The sequence below is a fragment of the Mastomys coucha genome, unplaced genomic scaffold (genome assembly GCF_008632895.1).
Source record: "Mastomys coucha isolate ucsf_1 unplaced genomic scaffold, UCSF_Mcou_1 pScaffold22, whole genome shotgun sequence".
Taxonomy (NCBI): domain Eukaryota; kingdom Metazoa; phylum Chordata; class Mammalia; order Rodentia; family Muridae; genus Mastomys; species Mastomys coucha.
In genome coordinates this window covers 112,121,852-112,144,597 of record NW_022196905.1, presented here as the reverse complement: position 1 = coordinate 112,144,597, position 22,746 = coordinate 112,121,852, and the positions used below count along the sequence as shown (strand labels likewise).

Genomic DNA, 22,746 nt, shown 5'->3' with positions numbered 1-22,746 from the left:
TTATCCATCCACTCATGCACGAGGCCCTGTTACACATTTGCATTTGTAAATTTCTGCTTTATCTGAGTAAGAAGTTCTCTCTTTCAAAGAAAGCAGAGTCCACATTGCTGAGACAAATATTGTTTCTCTGGGCAGGACGAGAGGTCCAAGTCACTAGCAATGTCTACCTTTACTTTTTCCAAACAAACCTCAATCTGTTACTACTTTGCCTAACTGTAAAGTCCCACACTGAAATCATTACCTTATACAAATCAAAGCTCCTCCCACTATCGACAAACATCAGCAACTCCAATCAAGTGTAGATTCTACGGCAAACACCAGCTTAGAATCACACATAGCTCTGTGAAATAATCTTAATTTGTCTACACATGCACACACACACACACACACACACACACAGAGGAAACTATATTTAAAAATAAACACACAGTTGCACACAAGACAACATGGTCAAAAGGAGAACAAGCAAGAAACTAGTGTTAGAGACTACTTAGTTACTGTGGCCCCGTGACAAGCTGAGAAAATGATGAGGTAGCATCATATGATAAGTGGTAGAGTCCTGCACGTACTTGTAACCGTCTCTAATGGAAGAGGCTGCAGGGGGCATGGGTAGCTGTTCCATTTTAGGAGGAACTGCCCATGAGGGACGGAACAGACAGGCGTCAGGTGTCTTCAGCGGCAGCAGGCAATGGCTCGGCAGCGTCTTCAGTGGAGCAAACATGGAGGATCCCACAAAAGGCTGGTACTGCGGCACTTTGTGCACATAGGAAAAGTCCTGTGACAATGAAATGGGGTTGGTTTAATGCTGGCCGACTAGAGCCAGCCATGGTTGCTCAGTGCTTCATAAAACTGAGGCACAGAATTGACTGTAATTCAATAGCATTCTACAACAATAAGTAAAAAGAAAAATCTAATGCCAACACTGTTGATAGAGTAGTCGTCATGGAGTGCAAATCTACTCATGAGGTCTAGCTCCAATGGTCCTTATGCCTTCATGTGTGGGGGCCATCAAGAAGCCACCCGGCCCTGGGGAAGCCCACATACTGGTTATTACCTTTATCTCCTCTGGTTTGGGGCTTCCTAAGCCATCTTCCACTTCCATCCTGAACTCCGTAAGGTGTGTGGGCACCATGCTGACCACAGGACTCTCCATCATGCCTAATGCAGTCACTGTCTCTGAACTTACTCCATCTTTGTAATTCATCACAGGAGAAAATGCAGGATGCTGCTCCAATGACGGAGGGGTGGGAAACATCCTTTGCAAGTCTGCAACTGCTAAAAACAAAATTAAAAGTGCATCTTAACAGCAAGATTCTGAAAAGCTGTGACAAGCAGCCAGGCACAGCAGTGTCCACACAGGCTAATACAATGTCAAGACACAGGTCACCCTCAGGTGTCCACACTACCCTGGGCCTCCCCTCTTCCCAGGGCTGTATGGCATGGTGTGATGCTAATGCAGTCAGCAGGGGCTGCAGAGCAGGCAACTTTCTTCCAGTAACTGACTCTGATAAAACTGAAGGAGAGGAGTCTAGAAGAAAGTAAAAGCTGGGGCTGGAGAGATGGCTCAGTGGTTAAGAGAACTGACTGCTCTTCCAAAGGTCCTGAGTTCAAATCCCAGCAACCACATGGCGTCTCACAACCATCTGTAATGAGATCTGACACCCTCTTCTGGTGTGTCTGAAGACAGCTACAGTGTACTTAGATATAATAATAAATAAAGTAAAATATAATAAATATAATAAAAAAGAAAGTAAAAGCAATCTAACTACATTATACATTATGAAAGTCTATCTTCATTTCCAAACATTTATAAAATAGTAGAGAAAATAGAAATGATTTAGACCAATGCTGGGGTTGGTGTGACTGAGTCACAGCCCTGCTCTCTGGGGAATGATTTCACGCTGTCTTTCTAGACTTAAAGTTTTAGAGTTAGGATTCATAATTACACCCAGACTCTACAGGTATTGTCAACAGGGCAGGGCACATGGTGGCCAGAAAAGTTTAGGCCTAGCAAGCCTGTGCACATCTCTGGCTTCTGTCCCAGCAAGGAGGCAGAGGGTTTACAGAACCCATTTCCAATGTCTTCCCAGAGTCAGTATATCCAATAACAGTTCGTGAACAGGTGAGAGGTTCTGATTCTCAAAGGAGGCTGTGCCTAATACAATGCAAGTGGAGGTTACAGAGCATGGCCGCTAGGTGGTGCCCTGTGTTTGGAACTAGGAGTTTGTGATTGTTACTACTTTTGATGTCCCCATTTCCATAGCTATTGCCTTTCTTAAAGCCCTAACACTTAACTAAGCACTTAGCCCTTAAGCAGAAATTAACATGAAACAATGAACTTGATTATGCCAATTATGCTGACTATGCCCTTGGTGCTGCTTCTGGCTGTACATTCTCCAGGGTCCACATCCACCAGCAGAGCTCAGCTATGGCTGGGATAGATTCTTCATCAGGGCCTCATCCACCAACTAGCAGCAAGTCTCTCTTAGATATGTAACTAAACATATCTAAACAGGCTTGCTTGCTTTCCATCAAGAGAAGAGAACTTCCAACAGCTCACTACAGGGAGGGAGCAAATGAACACCCTAGAGCTGGGGTCACAGGCGGGCGTGAGTGACCTTTCAGAGCGTTTGCCTCTGTCTGCTGTCTATATAGTAGGATTTACAACTTGAAAACGCCTGCAACTAAGGAGGCCAGGCAAACTGACTATTGGAGACTCTATACACAAGTTATGACTCTAAAGCAGGAAAAAGATGTTCAATCAAATCAATGCATTTTATTTCAAACAAAGGGTAAGATTACTGTAGGGTAAAGGCTGACTGGAGAACTGTACATGTACATCTAACATTTCCCTAAGCTAAAGGGCAACAGCTCTATGCTTTTAACATGGAATTAAAGCAGAGTTCTCTGAGTCAGAACAGTAGGCTTCAAAGTATGGCAAAAGCTTCACCGAAACAGGGCTTTGGAGAAGGAGTCTATCTGGGGAGAGAGCAGAGCAGAGCAGATGGGAAGAGTTGGGAAGGAAAGTTGAACAGGGACAGTAAAACAATGTGTGTGTTTCCAGAATGGACTAACTTAACATAATGGTAGCAACACCTTTAATCCCAGCAACGCTGAGGCCTCAGGAGGCATGGGCTGGCAGATCTCTGAGTTTAAGGCCATTCTGGTCTACACAGCAAGTTCCAGGTCAGCCAGGGGGGCTACACAGTGAGACCTTTTCAAACAACAAAAAAATTATAGAAGCTGGAGAGATGTCTCAGCAGTTAAGAGCACTGGCTGCTCTTGCAGAGGACCTGAATTCAATTCCCAGCAACCACATACATGGTAGCTCACAACTGTCTGTACTCTAGCTCCAGGGGACTCAACATCCCTGGCTTCCACGGGTACCTGTACTGTGAGCAAGTACACACACACACACACACACACACTCTCTCTCTCTCTCTCTCTGTCCCTCTCTCTGTCACACACATTCTTTCTCTCTCATATAAAATCACACAATTAAAAATAATAAAAATAAAATCATATTAAAAGTTAAGACAAATAAATAGCTTTGTTTTAAATTTCCTGTAAGAATTAAGTTTATTTCTGCTGAGGCCGTCTTACCTTACTAATGCTATAGGCACAGCCCCATGTTTTCAAAGCCTCCCCCTGGTCACTTCCACAAAGACAAGGTAGAATTTCAGCTGCCACAGGCCCACTTTAAAGTGCTCTCCACATTCTTACCACTAAATACTACTAATGGAGGCCCTACTGTCAACCCCATCCACACTGTAGTAAATAGCCTCACCCTGCACACTTATAGAGAAGGCAAGGCTCAGGTGAGCACTTTGCCACTGTATCTTAGCACACAAGAGTGAGGTCAGCACATGGTGTCCACCTCTCAACTAGGAATGCACTGTAATGAAAACGGTGCTCAGACACAAGCTGTAAGAGCAGACCCAGGGGAACTGTGCGTGGGGAGAGAGCAGAGGGCCTGAGATTCAGACGCCAGGCCTCCATCATGCCTGGTCAGTACGATGTTGCTCCTAGAAAATGGCATGGGCAATTCCATGCAGGACTCAAGGGCTGAGACCTACTAAGCCTCTCATCCTCTGCCTCATCTCAAACCACTGGCTTCTTTCTCAGGATCTTTCTGCCTCAGGGCACAGAGCAGAAGCCCAAGCACAGAATTAAACACACTGAATGGTCCAACTAATTTTTTTCTCTATGATTATTCATTCTTCAAAAAGATATAATTTCAAAGAACTCCACAGGCAACTGGTCTGCTCAGTGTATTGATCCTTCATTGTTACATACACAAATTAGCAATACAGGATCTTTTCTTTTTTTCTGATATACTGGGAATTGAGAACACAACAGAACTGGAACAAACTGACACAAGCTGACACATAAACACACACCTCTAGAGCTCCCGGAAGCTCTATGGCTTCTCACCCTTGGCTACATTACAATGGTGTCAGTAGAAACTCATTAACAAAATGACTACCATGGGTATCTCAAGGAGATGTACAATTGCTGCCCCAACCTGCCCCAGTCTTTGTACTCTGCTGGGTGGTACCCTTGCCGATTTTAAATCACAGCTCACCAGCAGTCAGGAAAGCAGAGCAGAGATGAAAACATGCCATGCTGCTTCACTGCTCCTGCTGAGGAGGGAACACTGACTCTCCCTCCCATGACAGTTCACTTAGGCCTTGCACTGGATCTTGCTGGCTCTTCACTCTGGTGCTGTATTTTATCATTGCAGCCTGGACTTTAGCATCAGATGCTGAGTCCACTCTAAAGCAATTGCCTTTAAAAAAAAAATGAAACACTACTGCACAGTCTAATGACCACCCTTCAGGATGGCTGCAGTGAGCGGCCAGCCTTGGCTACATCTTCAGACACTATGATGTTTCTTGCTGTATGCCCTCATAAGGAAACAGAAAGGACTGTCTTATTAGTACACGTAAAGGTCCTCACCTGACCTACCCTATAAGTACATGCTTCTCTCATGTTAATTAAAAAACCCTACAGTGATTGGCTAGCTATTATTATTCATTTCGTCCATGGCTTGCTTGAGTAAGAAGCTGTGGATCTATTTAAACTGTCACAGTCCAATCTCTGCACATGTCCCACTTCTACATCTGAGCGAGTCAGACTACATTTATAGGTCATAAAACTTTCTGACTCATCCTGTGACATGGCAGTTTTTCCCTCAATTTGTTCTCAATACAGCTAAAAGCAAATGAGCAGGAATCCCAGGGTGATGTGCAATGGGGTGCGTGTCCCTCAGGGTGTGCAGGGCCACCCTGACTTTCCTCTTGCCTTGGGCCCACATTCCTTAGGTAAAGACTCCACTACTTCTGCCCCCTACCCCATGTGCAAGCAAGTGTTAACATCAGCGACCTCCATGAGAGCCTAAAACTGCATGACAACTCCTGACAAACATTCATTGTCTATAAGTCAACTAAAATTTTGAAAGCAGAAGTGTTTTCTGTAACTTCTCTGAGCAGCAATATCTGAAGTTAAGTATGTACTGTGACCCACCGGGGATGTGACCTCCAACAGAACCCCCTGCCCTCTAAACAAAGCAGAATGACATCAAATGAGGATGGTTTCTGTCTCTGACAAGCTTCCTGCCTTCTAAGAAGCACTAACTTCTTATTTAATTCTCAGTGGTAGCCATGTCAGCTCAGACTCCTGCACCTACTTGGAGGGTAAGGGCCAGCAGCTCTTCCATCCTTCCCAGGGGGCCGCTCCTCAGTCCCAACAGTAGGCATCTTGGATGAGCGTAGAGCAGGGGACACAGCCTGAGAACAAAGTTTACGGTTAAAACACTGAAGTGCACACTCCTGGCCGTACTCATGAAACCCTTAGAACCACCTCCAGGCAGCTACACCATGGACACTAACAAGGGTCTCAAGTGAAAGAAGGCAGTGAGTCTATTTCCAGGGGCCTGGTGGGGAGATGGCACAGGCCTTCATGCATGCTGCCTCTAGGTCAGTACCAGGGCAGCTGTGCCAACATGGTAGCTGGCCAGGTATTCCAGCAGTTGCTGGCTGTGGGGCTGGCTCTTCCTCTGTGGGAGGAGGCAACTAAAACAGTGGTCCTGTGCTCCCCAAAGATATAGGTTTGTGTTCTATCATTCCTATTTAAAAGTTCACCTCCGTCTTCACAAAGGCAGCTTCATCTAAGGACCTCTGAATGCAGACAACTGGCCAGTTATTCAAAACAAGGCAATTTCCTTACTAGAAAAGAGTACCTTTAAGAACTCAAGTACGCTAGTTACAAAATAAAGTATATCCATTAACAGAAAAGAATAGATCTTGGGGTGGTTAAGAGCACTGACTGCTGTTCCAGAGGTCTTGAGTTCAATTCACTACATGGTGACTCACTTCTGGTATGTCTGAAGACAGCTACAGTGTACTCACATACATTCATTAAATAAATAAATATTTTTAAATAAGTTTAATAAAATTTAATAAATTTTAAAATAAATTTTAAAAAGAATAGATCTTACAGATGTAACACCTTTTATTTACACTTACATAATATACAGTTGAAATGTACATTTAAATTCAAACACATCTGACTGCTCAGCCAGACGCCTCCCTTCCTCCTCCACTCACTAGGTAAATTAGTTTATCAATAAATGCTGGAGAAGAAATCAAAGAAGAACCTCTTATTTCAAAGAAATAAAAATTCAATTGAAAACATCTGCTTTGTTTTTAATATTGCTTAAAGTATATTCCTCAAAGAGCCATTTACTCATTAAGGCCAACAGTAATTTATAACTTGTACAGGGAATGAAATCACAGGCCCAGAGCAGATAGCTCCATCACTATGACCATCGCACTGGCCAGCGACCAAGCCGTGCATGGCCATCACAGCGCCCGGCCTTCCTGCTCCCTCTGCTTGGCTGAATGGATCAACGTCCTTCCATACTTTACTCTCATCAGCACCAGCCCCTAACACGCTGGCCCTCCTGCCCCTCCACCCCAGCCTGTGCTCATCTTCCTGGGAGTCAAATAAAAGCAGAACTCTCCAAGGCCCAGACCCACGGGAGGGAATGAGTCACCGCTCCTAGTCACTGTTCACACTGCCATGTCCTTCTCTTTCAGGTAGCAACTCTCTGAATTAAGGCTCCTGTGCTCCAATGAAAAAAGTAACAAATAAAATTCTTGTTATGTGCAATTCGGACTTAAAAACAAGAGAGTGCACATGCTTCCCCCAGCTCCACACTCAACAGAGCTCTGGAAGTTCTGGAAGACAGGCAAGCTCCTCCTGAGCCCATCTCTAAGGGAGCAGATGAGCAGGCTGTTGGCCAGTGCCCAGTGATAGCTACTTCTCCCTGCAGTCCAATCAGGGCTCATTCCACACTCACCCAATGCCCTGCCCCTCAGGACCCCAGTCTTTCCCCTCTCTAGGCAAATCCATTTGTCAAGGCCAATGTCACCCGAACTATATGGAGCACCAAGGGCACATAAGATCTGCAGATTAGCTAGTTTGAGTTTAAAGTTAGAAATCTGATCCCTACTTAACCTAGAGTTTCAATTTAAACACTGCTGCCCTGCCTCATCTGCACTTTAATTGTCAGCATCCTTAGATCCTGGTGTGAGGCTGAAGTCACTAGTAAATACATTTATAGGCTGTTTTACCTGGTTTGTGTTTTTAGCATAAAGCCAGTAATTTAATCAAGTATGTGAATTTGTTACCTGTCACAAAAGAACTGATCATTAAATTATCTGAAAAGTTTATATAAAATAGATGGAGGAAGATTAAGTAAGTAAATGAAAAAAATAACCCTGTCTTGAACCACCTCCCCCCACCCCAAATAAACTAAGTTCTTTGAAAAGAGTGTCTTATTCAGCTGTAGTAGCTCTAGAGATAGCGAGTGCTAACGTTTGCCCAAGGGACAGAGATGAGGAAGGATGAGCACACGAACTTCCTGGTTCTTAGCTCAGGTCACTTCTAAAGAATTCTAGTTTGTTTCCACCCCTGTGATCATGTGTCTACATCCCACTTCCCAGCTCAGCACTGTGATTGCACACTTGCTGCTTGGTTATTAGGCGAAGAAAAGTAGTGCACATCATTTGGAAAAACCTCCTCTAAAGAAAATGTATTTCTATAGCCCCATAATATTCAGGAGGGTTTATTAAAATAAATGTCAAAAATTTTAATATTTACAACTATGGAGAATAATGATGTACAACACACAGAAGCACCAGTAAACAATACTCAGAGGTTCAAAAAATAGGAGCCTTTTGAAAATCATTTAGTTCCTAGGAGAGTCCTGAGTCTGGTGCAGCAAACTATGAGGAACCCCTGACATGTGGATGCAGCTCCACATGGTGGGTCTCATGGGTACAGTTACAGAAGACTTACCCCAAGCTCATCGTCATCAGAGTTATCAAAGATGTTGTCTAAGTCATGCAGGGAAGGTGCCAGATCTGTCACTTGGGTAAGGCTCCCGGAGCCAGCTCTGCCAGCAGCATTGTCCTGCCGGACATCTGTGGGAAAGGAGGCGAAGACAGAGTGAGCAGGCTCTTAGCTGAGGGAGACAGGGAAGGACATGGACTGGACCTCAGTGAACAAGATCTGCTGGGAATTCCCACCCTATGTCCTACTTAAATTTAGGTACAATTATTTCCAAATATGCTTATCAGCTTTGAAATGAACTAAAAACAGCCCCCCATCAAAAAAAAAGAACATTAAAGCTGTGATCAAATTACTGCTATAGCATTAGGAATATAATCTTAAATTGAGAATTTCCTTTGCATTTTACTTTAGCAATAATCCAAGTGAGTGAATAACAATGTACACACCTGTTTTAGTAGCAGAACTGAAAATAGACATGGCATTTTTCCCATCAGGCACCGGCGTGGAATGACCTGGTGTAGTGACATCCTTGGTACCAAATCCATCCTCTGACTGTGTAATAAATTGAGCCAAACAAAACATATGAACAGCAACTCAAAGTGTGAATATGAGGGAGAACACAAAGAATTAGCATGTCGAATGGAACCCGTTATGAGCAGTGTGGGAAACCATAGTCTATGCAACCAAAGGGAATCAAAGGCAGGCCCTTGCTCTGCACTGCACAGAATCAAGAATGCCCATCTCGCACAACCCTCTAGGTGTTCTCAAGACTCAGTGGTGCTGGTGGATTTCATTAAGGACCTGTCCTGGCATCCAAAGTTGTCCTCAGTAATTGTACTGATATGAAATGACAGACCAAGCCCCTGGATCTACAGACGCTGTACATTGTCCCCTCGACTCTGTCAGCCTCTCTAGCTGCCACCCTTCCTACTCTCTCCAGAAGGCTTTCTTAGAGGTGTACACTCAGCACTCCCTATCTTCCCATGGACAGGCTACGGGCAGTGCTGATAAGGGGTCAGAGGACACACAGGTACAACTCTCAGCACAGTGAACATAAGCACTTCATAAGAAGAGGCACTGCCCTCAACACCTTTTGCTTTATATCTTAAATATTTTGGAAAATATTTTAAAAGAAATAAGCAGGGAGCACAGGCCAACAGTAACTAGCATATGAGAGGAGCCATGCATGGCCTAAACTACAGTCTGGACAACACACAGCTTCCTTTATGCTCAGCTGACTCTGGAACAAAGGTGAGCCATGACATAAAGAGGAACAGAATGCTGCTCCACACAGTAGTTCCAAGAGCATGAGTATGAGGACAGAGCAACCAGGCAGGACTACCTCAGACATTCTGCCTCAGGAACCCTCCTACACACACGGTAAATGGCAAAACCCACAGGCTGCTGGACTCACGCTGTGGTAAATGGTACCTTGTTCTTTTTCAGGGAGTCCTTCTCTGTCCCCTGCTTGCATTTCTTATTTGCTGTGAAGATGTACTTTATGTCACCATCCTCAAAGGTGTACGGGTCGTTGACTTCTCCCAGAGTGTCTCCAGGCTGCTGGGACAGAGGTGATGGGTCGAGGAAGGGGAGCGGCTGCACCTGAGGCTGCTCATCCTGCCAGATTTTGAACCGCTTGTTAGGTTGTGCTAAGAGTCTAAAAGGGAAAATAAGTGACAATTGAATAAGGTAAAGTGCAACTGTCTTTTTCAAAGCAGTATTTACGGTTTTCACATTGTTTTATTTGCTTTGGGCAGAGAGCCAATGCTCTCCTTTCTGGGGATTAAACTCAGGGTCAGGCATCTGCAATGCTTATGTGGACTCAACATGGTGAACACAAAAAACTTCCCAGACTAAGGAACACTCTGTCCATGGTGCTAGCTCTCAGTGTGCTTGCCTGCTGAGCCTTCTCACCAGCCCAGTATCGATCATTTAAAAGAAAGTTGAACCTGAACACTTAAAAAAACTAGTAAATTTCCAGTATCATGTTTTTGTTTTTCAAGATCTTAAGCATGACAAGGCAGGGCTAAGGCAGCTGTCAGTTAGTCCATGCCCAGATTCTTCAGAAGATACACATCCTGGGCGCACACTCCCGAGTGCAGCAGCTCTGGCCCCTCAGGTAGAAAATCAGCACAAAGCCAAGGCTGCAAGGACACTTGAAGGAGGTCATCTGCACTGAGGTTCAGACCAGTGCCTCCAAGGCACAGAGAACACACCTTCCAGTCAGAGCTGGCTATGCAATATGGGAGGGTTCTTCACGTTACACTCTGGACTAACAGATAAGTAAATCCATATTGTGTCCTAAAATGCCAAGTATTTAAACGCCACCACATTGCTAAATCTCATGAAGAATGGGGGGGGGTGGGGGCTGGGCTGATTCTGAGACACTCTCTACATACAGAGTCTACAGAGAGAGTAAAGATAGCATAAGACAGAAGACAGTGTGGGTGTGCCTTCCCCTCTCACAGAGAGAGAGAGAGAGAGAGGGTGCCCATCCCCATCTTACAGAGGGAGTGTGAGTACCCAGCCCCATCTCAGGATCAGCTCACCTTTGCAGGGCAGTGCTCTCAGGGTTCACATCCAGTACAGCATCAAATCTCTCCCCCTGCAGCTCTGGAGGCCGGAACTCAGCATCCTCACTGGATGGGAGATGAAAACTCTGCCACCATCTGTCTGACGACTCGGTGTATGAAGGCCTGAGCCCACTGTACAAGGCTGTCTCACTGGCCTCTGCCATCAGAGGCAGTCTTTGGCCTACGAGGACAGTTCTGTCCTCTAGAGTGGACAGCTGCTGAAGGTCTAGCCCGTTTCCATAGAGGGCAGGGTTCACAGGGACAGAAGGTGGGTCCAAACTCTCTGCCTCCTGACCTCGTGGCTGAGGGCTGAGTGTGGGGGGCAGAGGGGAAATGGGGGAATGAGGTGAATCCATAGGATTCAGATTCATTTGCTTGCTTGTATTTCTGGAAGGCACGGCCATTTGCTTATCATACTTCCGATTGTTCGACACCTCTAAGGAGGTGTCTATCCCTGCCAGCCCTAGCTTCTGTCCAGGCGCATCCTGCTCCATGCATAACTCTTCGGCCACAGAAGGCCTGTGGTGAAAGGGCACCAAGGGTCTCTTTTGCAACTTGTCTCCTTTTTCTTGTCTTTCTGTGGTTTTGTGCTTGGAAGAAGCAGGAGGTGGTAAGGATGAAGATGATGGCAGTCCTGCACTAAAGCCTGGCTGAGAGATTGCGGGAGGTCGGCTGGGTCCTACTGCACACCGTTTTAAAAGTTTATGCCTACAATGAGAGTTAAAGTGAAGTTAACACGCACTCAGTACAAATAACGGCATGACTGTGACATCACATAACAAGTATCTCTGCTAAGGGGATGACTGACATCTCTGAAAGCCTCCAGAATCCAATATGCTTATAAGCACTAAGATACAAGTGCCTGACAGGAAGTCAAGAACCACTCACATATAAGGTCAATCAGATAAAAAGTGGACATGATGCGAAATACAGCTTACCATCCTGCTCATCTTAAACCTTGTTGGTCCGACAGGAGCTACCTACTCTCACTGCATCTGAAGACTGCCAGACTAAGTGACCAGAAAAGGCAAAAGGTAGAAATTCAATTTCTATGTCTCGACTCTCTATTGGTGATACACAATGGCTTAAATGACTTGTAACACTGCACACTGGGAATAAAATCACCGTCTGAAGTTCCACCCTCCGAAAAATGTGAAACCAAGATAAACGAGAACACCTGACAAGACTTATGGCCTACTAAGCCTTGCCTCCGAGAATGTCTGGGAAGGAACATGAGACAACTGTCAACTTCAGACACATGTGAAGATGGGCTGGAGCTCAGAGGTTGGAAATCAGAACACATGCACATTCGTGTGAGCCCCGTTGCATCTCAGCGAGGATGTACATCTGTCCACACTTCTTGGCAAACACAAGCCTGAGAAATAGCTTAGTCAGGACCACTAAATGATGCCACGTTTACTCTGTGAAGCCAAGTACCACAACAGGTCAGTCAGCTTCTCCATCTGTAAATCTCTCCAGTGGTACAGCGGTGACTCTGAGGCCACTTGGGTGGTGTTAATTCACTGCTGCACTGAACTAAATGGTGCCCTTGTGGGCAGTAAAATGAATCTGTGTGGCATGATGGGATGGTTTAGTGGGACAGTAGCACAGCTGCCTTGTTCCACTCAGCCATTAAAGAGTGAGAGGAGTAGGCCCTTCCATATGATTTGGCAATCCTACAGCAGATGACCTGAAAATTCTCTGCTAAACTGTTTAAAAACTAGATTAAAAAAAAAAAAGCAAAACCAAAGCGAAGAAAAAGAAGCTGACTTTGAATAAGTCTATCAAGAAGAGTACAGGCAGAGGTGTGCTCCATGCACCAAGAGCACCACAATCAGTGAGCACCCACCAGTCTGTCAGGTACTCCTTTCTAACTTTTACACATGGGAACTTTCTCCAGAAGTGGTCAACTCATCTTCTGGCAGGGTTCCTATGCAGAAGCTTCAAAGAAAGGGTTTGTTGTGACATGTGTAAGCTTCTGGTGCTGCCTCTTTCAGCTCTACAATGTTTAAGATCAGGAATGTGCCCTGCACTGTGAGAGCATGTGCCAAACCCCCAGTTACCAAGGAGCCTGGACTGAACAACATGGCAGAGCAGCCATGGAGAGAGGGGGCGTGGCCAACAGTGGGAGGAGGAGAGCTAAGGCAGAGCCATACAGGAAGAATCTGGGGAATAAGAATCTGGCCAAGAACTAGAACACAGAAAGCAAAACATTATTTACTAACTATACAGACAATACTTTTTTAAATGTGACACTAATAAGTAAAACAATGTTTTAAGAAAAAAATCTAGATTGTAGAAAAGATCAGGAAAAAGAAAAAAGGTCCAAATTAAACTGACCATAGTTTATACCTCACATCCTTGCTAAAGGTGTATGCCTCACCTCCAACTCCCAATAGCCAAGAGTCAGTCAGTCAGTCAGTCAGTCAGTCAGATAGATAGATAGATAGATAGTTAGATAGATAGATAGATAGATAGATAGATAGATAGAGATATTTAGCCACTGCAAACTATACCTGCCCTAAAGCAGGGGAGAGCTGAGTGTACTCAGAGAGGACACGAAGTGGGCAAGCAAGTCCTTCATGAAGCTCCACAGCAAGTCAAGCATGAGTATGACTGGCTAAAGGAACAGGACTGCCCATTAAGACAACACGTGGTAAGAGCATGGGGCCAGGGAGATGGAACATGGGCCAACATTCTTTCTCCAAGTAGATGGAAAGAGTTTGTATTCCCTTCCCCAAGTCAATCCACTAACACTCAAGGAATACCTGAACTAAGAAGTGAATGGTTGGCCACCTTCTCAACAGACAACTGGCATCCCTAGAAGGCCCGTGGAAGCACATGAGAAATGTATGCTTCTACAACTCTAGACCCATAAGTGGAAAAGCAAGTCCTGTCATAACTATTTGCTGAACTGGAAGATAGGTTTGCCTCCCCTTAAAAAACTTAAAAAGCCATAATAAAAGCCCATGGCAGTGAGATAGGTCCTGTACTACCACACAGTGGTGTTAAGTCAATGGATGAAAGGGGTAGGGGCCATGCAAACACTCCAGAGACAAGCAACTGAGACAGCACTATGGCTCTTGGGGTGTTAGCAAACACCTTGCCTCTAACAGTTACAAAGATCCTCAAAACAAAGGATCTCAAGAGTCACTTCATCAAAGCTCTGCTGACTTCAGCCAGCCAGTGTTCAGTACTGAACTCTAAGTCCTGGCAATAAAACACCACTTCACGGAAGACAGACAGATTCCTTCCTTCCATAGTGTAGGACGTTTAGAGGGAAGCCCAAGGTGAAGTGGTCTGTGCGGCGACCATGGCCGGTGTCCCTGCTCCTGCTGTGGCTTCTCCATTCCTACCTGGAGCAGGAGCAGCTGACTCTTTGGGTTGGGTCCACAAAATCCCAGGCAGCAGCAGGGCTGTGAGCAGGCTCCTCTTCCCGAGTGGGTGTTGACATCTGGCTCCTCCTAGAAAGGGTGAAAGGTGACTTTGTACATACATGAGCTAACTCATTCTGCTAAAGACGAAAAATCTTTTTCCCCTTAAGGTGTGAATCCTTTTTACATAGAAATGGATCCTGCTGATAAAGGAGTTCAGAGTAGCTAAGGAGGTAAACAGCCTGTCTGCAATACACAGAGGCACGTTCAAATGCTCCTGCTTAAGCTCATGTTACATTTACATGGACAGCATACACAGCAATGGACAACACCCACTCTGCTGCTACCTTTCAGAAAGACACTTCTGCCTGTATGATCAAGGCCTGGGTTTACTACCATGCACTTACACGCAAACTTGTGCGCACACACACACACACACACACACACATGCACACACATGTGCGCATGCATGCAAAGTCACTTAACATTATGTAAGGATTTCTAAATCACTGTTTGAAAACATCTACAAATTATATATGCTCTGGTGCTGTAAATCACCCTGGAAGCTCCTACATTAAAGGCAATGTTCTAACACTTTTAATATCATTAGTAACAAGCCACTGGAAACAAGAAAAGAGCCAGTGCTGACTCCTCATTCCCAACAGCTGATGCCACAGCTTCACCAGGTGGCCCTGTGGGAATCCCCAAGACAGCCTTTTCTACCTTCCTGGGAGCCTCGGCTCCTACTCTGGGCCAGTAAGAGAAGGACGTGATCTGTCACAAACAGCAGAGGTATGTGGCTTAAAAGTGGAGGATGGTGAGAAAGAAATACTAATGAAAAATTATCTAGGCATTGACGGTAGAAGTAAAAATATTTGTACTAATTATTCTGGAGGAAACAATCTTTTCTAAGTGATTGGGGACAGTTTTCAAGTCTTAGACTATGACTTTCCATACAATTATTTTAGAGTTTGTCTAGCATATCTTCAGTGGCCTACTCTAGAATCAATTCATCTCAAAGTAAATATTTAACATCAATTTGCTAAAAGCTTGATCCAAAGGGCAGCTATTGAACCCACACACAGAACTTTGAACAGTACTCTCTTAGAAGAGTTTATGTCATTTCTAAGGAAAAAGTTATTAGTAACAAGAAGTGACTCAGTGTTTAAGTGTGCTGGGTCAGTCCCAGAGGACCTGACTTTGGTTCCCAGCATGCATGTTTGGCAGCTCACAGTTGCTTATGACCCCATGTGCTGGGGATCCAGCACCTATTTTGGCCTCCACAGGCCCTGTTCTTAAAATAATATTAGGGGATAGAGAGATGGTTGGCAAAGGGGTTGAGAACACGGGCTGCTCTTGCAGAGGCCTCAGAGAATTTGGTTCTCAGAACAGTAGTTCACAACCATCCACAACTCCAGTCCCAAGGAATCTAACATTCTCTTCTGAACTCTGTAAGTATTGGGCATATAAGTGGTACAGACAAACATGTAGACAAAATACCCATACACATAAATGTAAAAACAGTATGTATATGTTCACAGAGAGAGACATACATACATACACATGCACACATAGATACACAAGACAGACACACATACATGCACACATACATATACATCACATACTCACAGAGACACACACAGACACACATGCAAACATACAGATACATACAGATACACACATGCCTACATGCACATATACAGATATACACACATGCTCTCACACACACATTAGCACACACAGACACAATATGAAATAAAGCAGGCAGACAGAGGGAGAAGGCAGAAGGAACACAGTATCATTCAGGTGTGTACTGCTGGTGAAAACCCAAGGTCAACTCGACTGTCCAAGAAGTCTGTTTCCCTCTGTAACTCAGAAATCTGCACAAAAAGAAGGCCAGATCCTGACTGCCACCTAACACTCAGGGTAAAGCTCTGAGCTATCCCTGTTGGCAGATGTCACATCAATACCAAGTCAACTTTTGTATGATCAAGAACTTGAAAACTATCCACAATATCTACATCAGGTAAAGCGATGTTCTGCTTTTTAGCATCTTTGTTTTATATCATATTCTAACTAAGCTTAAATCATAAAAATGACAATTTTGAGATCTTCCAGTGTAGTAACACATGTGACTAACTTGCCCTCTTCATCCTGAGGTCAAGGAGATGTGACTAACCATGATGCACAACACATACTTAGACTGGGTTCTGTTGAGGATGCACTCCTTCCAGACTCTATGGACCATGTGATTGTGGAGTTTAGGAGGGATCTTCCTTGATCGCTTTGGACTGTGCATAGTTATCATTCCCCCTTCTTGGGACCCGAGGTGACTGGCAGCATTCGGCACACCCCCACTCTCTCCTGGAAAGCAAGCACAATTAGAACATCGGGACCACCATAGATGCAGGTGGTGCATAGGCTGTTGGATATTGTACCTGCCAAACTCACATCTGTGAAGCTCTGTCTCCTCCCCCAGCAACAACACTATCTGCAGGGATGAGAGAATCCTCTCCACAGCTCTCCCCCCACACACCACTAACCAACTAAAACCAACTTGCCTAGGTCTGTGGGATTCTTTGTGTTTTCCTAAAGCAATAGACATGATAAATACATGCATGCCACCTGGGAAGACATGCACAGCAACATCTCACCCCATATGTTTAGATGTAACTCCACTTATAAGGAAGAGATCATAATTGTAATATTAAAAATGCAAACTTTCATTACTTGTCCTGAGTTTGAAACTAAACACGATGAGTATATTTGGGGGCAGACAGAGCAGCAGAGGCAGCTCTGTGCTCATTCAACTAAACAGCTGTGTAATAAAGATACACAGAGCACAAGCAAGAGAAAGAATTTATTGGCACACTGGTGTCTGGAACTGCTTGCCTTCCTCCCAATGTGAGCAGCCCGAGCTTAGCATTAAGTCATGGAAAGGGATTGTCTCCAAGTGATGTTCACTGGCTTCCCTCAGCTGTGTCCAGTTAAGTCTGGCCCACGGCTAATGGCTAACCTACTCCTCCTGGCCACACCCACTGTGATGGTACAAGTGACAGAAGCTCTTACAGTTCCCATTTCAGACACTGGCCAGTCTAAAGGCAACATCCAGTCAACTCCATGGCTCTCTCTTATTTGACCTAATAAATACACTATAGGCGAAATATCTCATGTAGAGACTCTGGACAATCTGCACTGCTATCTTGAAAATCTTTCAAATGTTCTTCTAACAGAGATTACTCTCCATGGCGGCTTCGTCAAGGCCATTGCTTTGCAGGATGTTTAGGTTTATCCCCATTAAAAACATCAAACTATTTTAAACAGCTGACGCTGCCTTTTCACCCCCAAAAGCACTAACACTGGAGATGGACAGAGTACAGGAGACAGAAGACCTGGTATTTCACTACTATCTTAAAAAAAAAATCATACTTGGTCTTCATGCACAAGAATTCATTTCATTTCCCAATGTTTCTCAAGTGCCTGTCCTAAAACCTAGACCAAGAAATCATCAAAGTGGAGAACAAGACCCAAACGTCCATGGCAGTGCTGTGAGTGGCAGAGTAGGAGCCCTTCATGGGACTGAAAACTGCTGCCTCTGCATTTCCAGGCCTCCAAAAGAGACAGGAAGACATGGCTGTCTGAGAGGTCATGGTGATCTCAGCAACACTAGCCAGCCTGACTCAGCTGACCTATCAGGAGAGCTCTTGGCAGTCAGGGACAACCCTGGCTCCAGGGGAGTGGCTAATTGGCACTGCTTCAGTGACTGACAGCGAGGGCTCTGTTGGAGGATCCTAAACCACAGTTCAGCACTGTGTAAGAGGGAATTTGGATACGCTCATTTGACTACAGAGACACTTGAACCTTCTCTAGAACTAGGGAACAAGGAACACTGGAAGGATATTTCCCCAAGGACTGTGGCACACAGAATAAGGGGAAACAATATGAAGATCAGGGAGATGAAGGCTACAACAGAAGTCATTACAGATAGACTCCTGTTTTGGAACCAAGAACTTCTGGAGGTCAAAACTCCATATATGTAGCAGGCATTTGATTTTAAAGTTCATACAAATCAGAGCTGGAGAGATGGTTCAGCTGTTAAGAGAACTAACTGCTCTTCAGAGGTCCTGAGTTCAATTCCCAGCAACAACATGATGACTCACAACTATTTGCAATGGAATCTGATGACCTCTTCTGGTTTGTCTGAAAACAGACAGCTACAGTGTACTCGCATACATAAATTTAAAAAAAAAAAAAAACTAAAAAAAAAAAGTTAACACACTCACTAAGTACCTGGGGGAGAAAGGTAAACTAAAACTGACAAAAATTTAAAATATTCAAAATACTGACAGATAGGGTTTTTGAGGATCACTACAAAAGATAACAAAGTATTTTCTTTTTCAATTTAGTTATAATAATAACAAAAAAAACCTATCAATGACGAACTGTTTCTGGAAGAGTCATGTCACTGCTCTGCCCTGATTCCTTTGAGCCTAACCCAAGGCTGGGGAAGAACAAGCTGATCCAAAAGTGGTGCATATAAAATGCCCAGTTCCTGATACTATAAGCTGTCTCTGAATTATAGACAACACAACACAAGTGCAAGTGGATTTCCAATCAGAACAGGCAGACTATAGCCAGGAGTGTTAATACAGGAGCCCTGCCACTCAACAAGTGGATAAAACTGTTCTCCATTCAAGCAATCTCTCTATTTTGAGAGGGAGAGGGAGAGGGACAGGGACAAGAACAGGGAGAGGGAGAGGGTGAAGGAGAAACTGTGGAATGCTTACTTCAGAGAGGAGATCAGTAGGGACTCAGTACCCACTCAGAGCTCCTCATGCTATTCTAACACTCTCTTATAATGGAGAAAGAATCACTGCATATTTGTCCTTGGGTAGCAGCTGTCAGCTAGGCAAAAGTTCCAACTACACCTGGTCCAGGGCGTCTGACAGTTAACTTTGACTGTCCACAAGACTGGACTAAGAAACACCTCCAGGGCATCACATCTGTAAGGCACTTCAAGAGACAGTTGGCTCTGACTAAATCAAAGGATTAACCCTTCTGAGTTCACTAAGCAGTGGTGAAAGGACAGGTGGGACCTGCTGGAGGAAGCAGGAGCCTAAGAACATGCAGCCACTTGCTCTATGTTCTCTTTACTCTTTATCCAACAAGAACCTAGAACTGCCTCCTATGTCTTCCCACTACCATAATGCTCTGTCTGGATGCATGCAGCCAAGCAACAGTGAGCTAACTGTGGAACTGTGAGACAGACAAATCCTTTTTCCTCTAAGGGCATCTCTCTCAGGCATATGGCCACTGAGACATAAGCAAAGTTGACATAGTATTTGCTATTGTTTATAAAAGAGCAGGAACAGGCTACTCACATACTGTTTCCTGTCCATGTGCAGAAACATGGACATTAAGTGTGCCGGGGTAATTGCATGTGCAGAACTAAGGAATGTACCAACACGATCTGCACACTAGAGACTTAGGTGGCAAAGGTACAATTCTGAGACACAGCCACTCGGACTTCTCACAGTCTACCCCTTGCTCGTCTCCACCTCTTCCATCAGGAATTCTGCCATGCTGATGGTGGGTGGTCTATGAATCCTTCGCAGGAGCATGCTGGGTTGCACTCACCTATAATCACCTGCTCTGGGGAGGTGGGAGGTGTCAGAGGCATCCCACAGTTACTGGGGTCTTTCACACTACCAAGCCCCTGCTGTGCAACTGTGGCGTGCCCTCCGGCACTGGTACCACTCTGAGGAACTGGGATATCATTCTGAGAGATCAACACGAAAGCTGAAGGGTAGACCATCCGGACACCACCTGAGGAGAGAGGGCAAGGAACAGCCTGAGAAACTGACTCAGTGAGCAGGTCAAGGGAGGACAAAGCTCTGCCACAAGCACACCTGCTTGAACATTTGTCCCAGAGTCGCCATGACAGCACAAGGGACAGGAAGCAGGGACCATAGGTGTGGAGAACCTGAGTGGTCATCTCTTTAACAATGCAGCTAGAATACAGTTCTCCAGGCAAACACTTTCTTACCAACAATGACTTCAACTGCCACCGGGAAGTCGTCGTCATACCCCAGCTCAGCCTCCTCTCTAGGCTCCTCCTTCTTCCTCAGCACCATTGGATAGAAACACTGCCACTCCTCAATTAGCTTGCGGGCAGCTGGGTCAGACATCTTGTATGCATGCCCTGTTAGCGTGCCATTTAAGCCATAAGGACTCACCAGTACTATGGAAAGGAGAGACAGGTATCACATATAATCCTATTTGGTCATTTTAGGTTAAAACAGAGCACTACTTCATGTCCTTTGATTTATATCTTAAAGTCTTTCACAGTGTGGTTTTTAAGTTTACTTTAGAATTATGTGTATTTTAATTGCATCAATTTTTATCAGTTCTATCATACATACTATATAAATTATCTACACACTAAAATACATACCTATCTATGGATAATGGCTGTTCAACATGAACACCACATTTGGCATGGACACCCAGGCCTACCTAGCACTTAACACTGATGTGGACCCTGAGAACCCACACACATGTAATAATCAGAGAATAATAGGTAACAGAACATATAATAAAATAACATAACAATAATAAAACGCCTACTAGCAGATCTTAATGTCCAGAGCGTGAAGTGCACAGCTTACTTGTGCATCCGCCCATGTGACCGACTCTGCAGGGATGCGTGATGAGCATGCTCAGACCATGTGAACTCCAGGATGGAGCTGACACTAGTTCTGTTTCCTTTCAGCCTTTGAGGCCACGTTGTTTTGGTGCAGTAAGAAGCAAACTGGGTTTCCGTGGCATGTAACACTGTGGCCCTGTGCACTAGTCTTTGGAATAATCCTTTCTAGAGGGCTAGACAACTCAAAAGTGGGAAGCACCCCACTGCCCTTTGGCTTTGTGTGTGCACTGCATGTGTGTGTGCAGTCTATGTGTATACATGTGTGTGCCCATGAATCTAGAGGCCAGGGATCTATGTCAGAGGTCTTCCTCTCTACATCTTTGTCTTTTAAGTTAATTTGTGTGTCCAAATATGGAGGTAAGGACAATCTGCAGGAGTCTGTTCTCTCTGTCTACCACCTGGGTCCCTAGGGTTAAACTCAGAGTGCTTATCAGAGAAATCTTACCCGCTGGGCCACCTTCTTGGATCTCCATCATTGTCTGAGAAACAAGGTGTCTCACTGAAAACGAAGCCCACAGATCTGGCTAGACTGACTGCTGACCAGCAAACCCCAGAAATGTGCCAGTCTCAGTGCCCCAGAACTGAGGGTATAAGTATGTCAAATCTAGCTCTGACCTGATGCTGGGAAGCAAATTCAGTCTCCAATGCTTGTGGAGCAAGCATACACTAACTGAGCCATCTCTCCTGCCTCCCTTTTGGCTTTCTCAGACAAATATCACATAGCCAAAGTTATCTTTAATCCAATATGGACCTAAGCCAACATGGCCTGGAATTGTCTATCCTCCTAAAACTACAATTATTGGCATGTTCCCCCAGGCCTGGCTTCAAATGCTTTTTTTTTTTTTTTTTTTTTTTTTTTTGGGTCAACTTTAAAAACATTTAAAGAATTTCTCTATTGGTGTTTATTCATTTCCCATATTGCTGAGTTTTATAAGGACACTTTCTTTCAAGTATGCCACCAGTTTTTACAGCAGTTGGGTAATGTATACATGGGGGAAGAGAGGCAGAGCTGACTTGAAAGATGTGCTCTCTAGGGACCTTATTCCCAATACAATCTCTCCCAACTCCCAAGATTAGAAGCTACTTATCTTCTCTTGTGACCTTTATATCTTTATAAATGCTTTTATTTTAAGTGATAACATTAAAGATGAGGTCAGGTGTTCCTCCACATTTTCAAACTCACACACAGTATTTACACAAACCTGACAATTGGCAATAGCACATGCTGTGCAACATCTTAGTTTGTGTTTTGAGAATTGGGTTGTTTTAAATTTGTCTTGGGAGCTCAGAAATGCACTGGCCTCTGCCTCCTGAGTGCTGGAGTTAATGGCATGCCACCCTGCTCAGCTGCCTGACTTTTATAGTCTACGTAGTTTACATTCTGTTGAAAGTAGACGATGAGGAGGGGTGGCAGGCCTATCTCTTGGTAAGCCTGAGAACTAGGTAGAAGAATCCAAGGTCCCTTCCCACTTAAGGTGGACTTATCTTTATTATTTCTTTAATAAATGAGAATATACATGGGGACAAGCTATTACATTCTATATGTCATGTCTTTTTTAGCCAGACATTTTTGGAAATGATAAATCAAACTGAGCCTGAAAGATTTTTTTTCATGGTTTTTAACATTTCAAAACTATTATTCATAGAAAATCCTGAATTCCTAAGATTAAGATATAGACTTAGAATGCTTAGTGGAATCAAAAGACATAAAGTTATTTTGGAACAAAGATGAAGA

At 44.4% G+C, this 22,746-nt stretch overlaps 1 protein-coding gene across 5 annotated transcripts in view; it reads right to left on the bottom strand.

Annotated features, from left to right (window-relative positions):
- Med13l (mediator complex subunit 13L) overlaps positions 1-22,746 on the bottom strand; it is a 226,670-nt gene that overhangs the window by 29,112 nt on the left and 174,812 nt on the right. For 4 of the 5 annotated variants that reach the window (XM_031337650.1, XM_031337648.1, XM_031337651.1 and 1 more), the window contains 11 exons: positions 20,352-20,546; positions 19,943-20,131; positions 16,504-16,669; positions 14,288-14,395; positions 10,908-11,639; positions 9,790-10,015; positions 8,805-8,910; positions 8,365-8,489; positions 5,690-5,789; positions 1,055-1,275; positions 570-775 (listed from right to left, as the gene is read on the bottom strand). In XM_031337650.1, coding sequence (XP_031193510.1) covers positions 570-775; positions 1,055-1,275; positions 5,690-5,789; positions 8,365-8,489; positions 8,805-8,910; positions 9,790-10,015; positions 10,908-11,639; positions 14,288-14,395; positions 16,504-16,669; positions 19,943-20,131; positions 20,352-20,546 — 2,374 coding nt within the window. The remainder of the gene's footprint in view (positions 1-569; positions 776-1,054; positions 1,276-5,689; positions 5,790-8,364; positions 8,490-8,804; positions 8,911-9,789; positions 10,016-10,907; positions 11,640-14,287; positions 14,396-16,503; positions 16,670-19,942; positions 20,132-20,351; positions 20,547-22,746) is intronic. The other variant, XM_031337649.1, reaches the window with a different exon arrangement.